This window comes from Penaeus chinensis, chromosome 9, assembly GCF_019202785.1.
Source record: "Penaeus chinensis breed Huanghai No. 1 chromosome 9, ASM1920278v2, whole genome shotgun sequence".
Lineage (NCBI taxonomy): Eukaryota > Metazoa > Arthropoda > Malacostraca > Decapoda > Penaeidae > Penaeus > Penaeus chinensis.
Window position 1 is genome coordinate 12,766,976 of NC_061827.1, and position 5,000 is coordinate 12,771,975.

A 5,000-nucleotide genomic window follows, 5' to 3' on the forward strand; every position below is an offset into this window, starting at 1 on the left:
TATATATATATATATATATATGTATTCGGGGACCAGACATGATGGACACAAAGATAGACATCTTTGTTACTCCTGATTACGCATATTTTTAGCTGGATTGGACGTTTGGCAGAGGTCATGGAATACCAAGAATTGTTTGTCTTCTCTCTCTCTCTCTCTCTCTCTCTCTATTGTTATTTCTTTCCCTTACACCCTTCCTTCTCCCCTCTTCTCTCTGTCTCTCTCCCTCTCCCTGTCAATTACTCTAAATCCATCGCACTACCAGCAGAGGATCTATTGTTCTTTCTATAGTAACAACTCACTTATAATGATTGCATCCATGAAGGTTTTAAATAAATTAGAAAATAAAGGAATGGATGAACACATAAAACAAGTAAGATCTATTATCTTAGGTTAGCTGCAATGTTGCAAATGTACAATGAAGTGTCTTCTCCCCGCAGGGAAGGCCATGGCAGAGCGTGACCGCATCGATGACGTCCTTTCGGTGGTTGGGTATGGCCGGTGGCAGATACCCATTTTAATGGCTACCATTGTAGGTCCGTTTAGCGACTGTAAGACCTCCCTCTCTGTTCGCAAGTAACAGTTCTGTTATCAGTGATAACATGAGGGCAAGTACGTCCAAAGTGTTCTCAGAATAATCGCCCGAAATTACAAACGCATTTTCGGGCAGTTGATCTGAGATCACCTGTGGACGCGCTTGCCCTCGTGCCATCAGAGATACTAAGACTAACGTAACCTGTGTTCGGTATCCACAGCCAACACCATTCCTCTTCACTACATGACCTCCTCGTTGCTGAGCGCACCCATGTCCTTCCGCTGTTTTGCGCCGGGAAGCTCCAACTCCTCAAATTCGTCCCTGATCAGGTAAGCAAGAGAGAGAAAGAGAGAGAGAGAGAGAGAGAGAGAGAGAGAGAGAGAGAGAGAGAGAGAGAGAGAGAGAGAGAGAGAGAGAGAGAGAGAGAGAGAGAGAGAGAGAGAGAGAGAGACAGAGACAGACAGAGATACAGGAAGCGAGAGAGAGTAAGAGAGAGAGTAAGTGAGAGAGAGAGAGAGAGAGAGAGAGAGAGAGAGAGAGAGAGAGAGAGAGAGAGAGAGAGAGAGAGAGAGAGAGAGAGAGAGAGAGACAGAGACAGACAGAGAGACAGGAAGCGAGAGAGAGTAAGAGAGAGAGTAAGTGTGTGTGAGAGAGAGAGAGAGAGAGAGAGAGAGAGAGAGAGAGACAGAGAGAGAGAGCGAGAGAGAGTAAGAGAGAGAGTAAGTGAGAAAGAGAGAGAGAAAGCGAGTTTATTTGTGTGTGTATGTTGGATTATTTGTTTGTTTGTCTGTGTGTATGTCTGTTCATTCGAAAGCAGCCTCTTCATTATCACTTTGTTTTAAAATGATAAACTAAGACCAAACACAGAGTCCACTGGGAAATAAGCTCCACAAACCAAGTGCATCTCACCTTTGTATGTAATTTAACCATATTATACAGAGAGGAATTAAAATGTTAAAATGAGAACAGCCCCTTCGCGGGGAACCACTTTTTGTCATATATTGCTTATTAAGCCATATATGTCTTACCCTCTATGGAAGATGTGTGTGTGTGTGTGTGTATGTGTGTGTGTGTGTGTGTGTGTGTGTGTGTGTGTGTGTGTGTGTGTGTGTGTGTGTGTGTGTGTGTGTGTGTGCGTGCGCGTATTTGTGAGCATGTACATGTGTACGCCTATAAGACACACACAAAGGCAAACATACAAATATGATACATGTTTCCCTCCAGCGAGCCAGACAGCCCGGACACCGCCTGGTTCAACGACGAGTGCCTGGACTCTCCCGACCCCGCCCACCTCGCACTTCCCGCCCATTCCGCCCGCCCCGCCCTCAGTGCCGTCGGATCACTCTCCCGCCGTGCCACCGGGCTTCCCTCTTGCCCTGAGATAGAGTACGACTCTTCCGTGTACTCCCTTACTGTCATTTCGGAGGTAAGGGAGCTGGGGTTGTGCTGGTATTGATATAGTGACGGTAATTTTAATTATGGTATTAATGATGAAGATAGGAATGTTAGAAACAGAAGAGTGAAAGTGATTATAAAAGTTACAGTGTGGCAGAAATGATAATGATAATAACAGAATACAATGGTATGAGTGATTTTAAGGATTATGACTATAACGACGATTATTATGATAATGATGATTTAGTATAATTGTAACAATAAAAAAAAATCATAACATGAGAATAGCACCTATCACCATTATCATTATCTCTCTGTTATTATCATTATTATTTAGAAAACATTTATACAACCTCTTTTAATTCAATGTTTTAATAATTGGTTAAGGTATTTGAGTTAGCGTGTAAACCAGGGATGCTTGTGATTATGTAGTGTTTCAGTGAAAATGAGACTAAGAGGAATATAATACTGGTCATTACTTAAACATGGTCTTCTTATTCATCCCAGCCAACACGGGGATTTGGCATTTGAAATTAGTCCATAAAACACAACCCTTGATTTTTTCCTCGCGTCGAATTAACAAATAAACTTGCCTTCGAAAGCTTGTCCTAAAAGCAATAACATGCCTTTAATCATTTAGCGAAAATGTAGTGCTATTTGACTAAAACTTCCTTGAAACCTGTTCCAACTTACACTGAAATCTGCTCATGAATTCTCCTCGATTGAACGCTGAAACTTGCACTTGAGAACTAACTAATCTTTGTTTGAAGTTGTTCTGTAAACGATTTGAATTAACAATAACACTTGCTTGTCCAGCAATCTACGAAACTTGAATTTAATGCAGTGATTCTTAACCGGGGTAGTTTTTAAGGTATATCTATAGTATTATATATTTTCTTGATTTAACTAACTTTTTTAAAACGAATATTACTTGTGTTATTTTCCTCTATTATCAAAATGAATCGATGTGTAATTTTGTTTAACATTCTTTTTCTAACAATTTATAAATGGTTTCTTTTATTTCTTCCCGATAATATAAATTTTCTTGACTTACCTATGTCATTTTACTCTATCCTCAAAATGAATCAAATGGCAATTTTTAACATTCATTTCTCTAACAATTTTATATATATATATACATACATACACACATACATACATATATATATATATATATATATATATATATACACACATATATTATCCATTCCCGATGATATTTGTACCCTTGTGCCGCCTTATATCTATTAAGGACTTTAATCATCGATTTGCAGAAAGGATTAATAAGGAGGAAGAATTATAACATTATTACACGATATATTTAAAGAATATATTTGGTAAATACTCTGAGGCACGCAACGATACAAAAATGAAGTAAACGTGAATAAAAAATAGAAACAGATTGATTATTCAGTGGACCTGGTGCCCCCCCCCCCCATTTATATATATATATATATATATATATATATATATATATATATATATAGTGTGTGTGTGTGTTTTCTGCTACTTAAGCCTATCCTTTACGCACTACAGTGTATGACTGTATTATATTATAGTGTGCTCTAGAAAGTATTACGAAATACTTTCTTTATTAATAGTTTACAATATCTTGATTTTTCAGTACAGTATCACAGCACAATATCTACGTAAGAGAAGAAAACTGTTTTGGTTGTGTGCATTTCATAATACGACAAAAATAACCAGGTAGAAGTTAATGTGATTTAAATCAAAATGTCTTTCAAATATATTTTACTTGCTATATACTTAACTCGCATTATCAATTACTTCAAATATTTGTTATGACCAACATTTTGGCCACGCTGTTGCTTCAGCTCTGCAGTTTTACTAAGGCAGTTTACATTAAGTTAGCAGTCTACAAATACAGAGTTACTGGATTGCAACACCTAATTATCTCAGTTCCTGTGCAACATGTGAAGTGCACACTCTGATATTGAATAATAAATCATATAACTAACCTTCCCGCCTTGACACTTCATCTTATACAAAGGTAAAATAAAATGTAAATTTGTATTGCATATACAACACATTCTACTCTGAATAATGCCGTTTCATTAATAAATCTGATCTGACAAATTATATCACGACTGACCTTACAGTCTTTGATTAAGTACGACAATAACACATGACGGTACGATCCAAGTAGGCCTGATACCATTTAAGAAATATATTTACTGTTTTTAGAATATCGTATTTGTGAAAATGTTATAAACACAGCAGTGATTCTAAAAAAAATAATTGCTTTATCGTGGAAACACAGCTGAGAAGGAATGCTAATGAAATAATAACATCCAGCTGAGGGCTCAATTACAAAGCAAAAGTTGTAAGAATCATTGGCATGATGGAGTGGCGAAAACGCTGGCTTGGTTTTCCAGTTTGACTTGGTGTGCGATAGGGAGCACTTGCGGCCGTTCTTCCAGATGGTCATAACGATCGGCGCCATTGCGGGGTGCTTCGTCGGGGGATCCATTGGCGACAGGCGAGTGTGTGTGTGAGAGTGAGTGAGTAAGTGAGTGAGTGTGTGTGTGTGTGTGTGTGTGTGAGTGTGAGTGAGTGAGTGAGTGAGTGAGTGAGTGAGTGAGTGAGTGAGTGAGTGAGTGAGTGAGTGAGTGAGTGAGTGTGTGAGTGAGTGAGTGAGTGAGTGCGTTCGTGCGTGCATGCGTGATTGAGTGAGAATGATGTCTGTGTATTTGCGTACGTTTGCTAGTATGTGTGTGTGCTTGAGTTTGCGTGCACGTGCATGTATTCTGCAGTAAGTGTTAGCATGTCACAGCCATGGCGAAGACAGCAGTAGCTAAACCTGCCTCGTTCACCCCTCACAGCATGGGTCGCAAGAAGGCCATGCAGATCGGGTGCCTGCTGGGGTTGCCTGCGTGCCTGGCTGTGGCGTTCGTCCCCTGGCTCCCCGCTGTGCTGGCGCTGAGGTTCGTCATGGGCGTGTCGGTGAGGACGATCATGCTCTCCACCATCAATCTTAGTAAGGTTCCAGTTTCGCTGATCGCTTCATAACTTTCGCGGGTTTTCTTGCTTAGAAATAATGTTGTGTTCA

The 5,000-nt window shown here is 39.7% G+C and overlaps 1 protein-coding gene across 1 annotated transcript in view; it reads left to right on the top strand.

The window, feature by feature from the left end:
• LOC125028667 (solute carrier family 22 member 6-like) overlaps nt 1-5,000 on the top strand; it is a 13,127-nt gene that overhangs the window by 3,389 nt on the left and 4,738 nt on the right. The window contains exons 4-8 of the mRNA XM_047618141.1: nt 441-536; nt 756-864; nt 1,760-1,961; nt 4,327-4,430; nt 4,774-4,928. Of these exons, the coding sequence (XP_047474097.1) occupies nt 441-536; nt 756-864; nt 1,760-1,961; nt 4,327-4,430; nt 4,774-4,928 (666 nt within the window). The remainder of the gene's footprint in view (nt 1-440; nt 537-755; nt 865-1,759; nt 1,962-4,326; nt 4,431-4,773; nt 4,929-5,000) is intronic.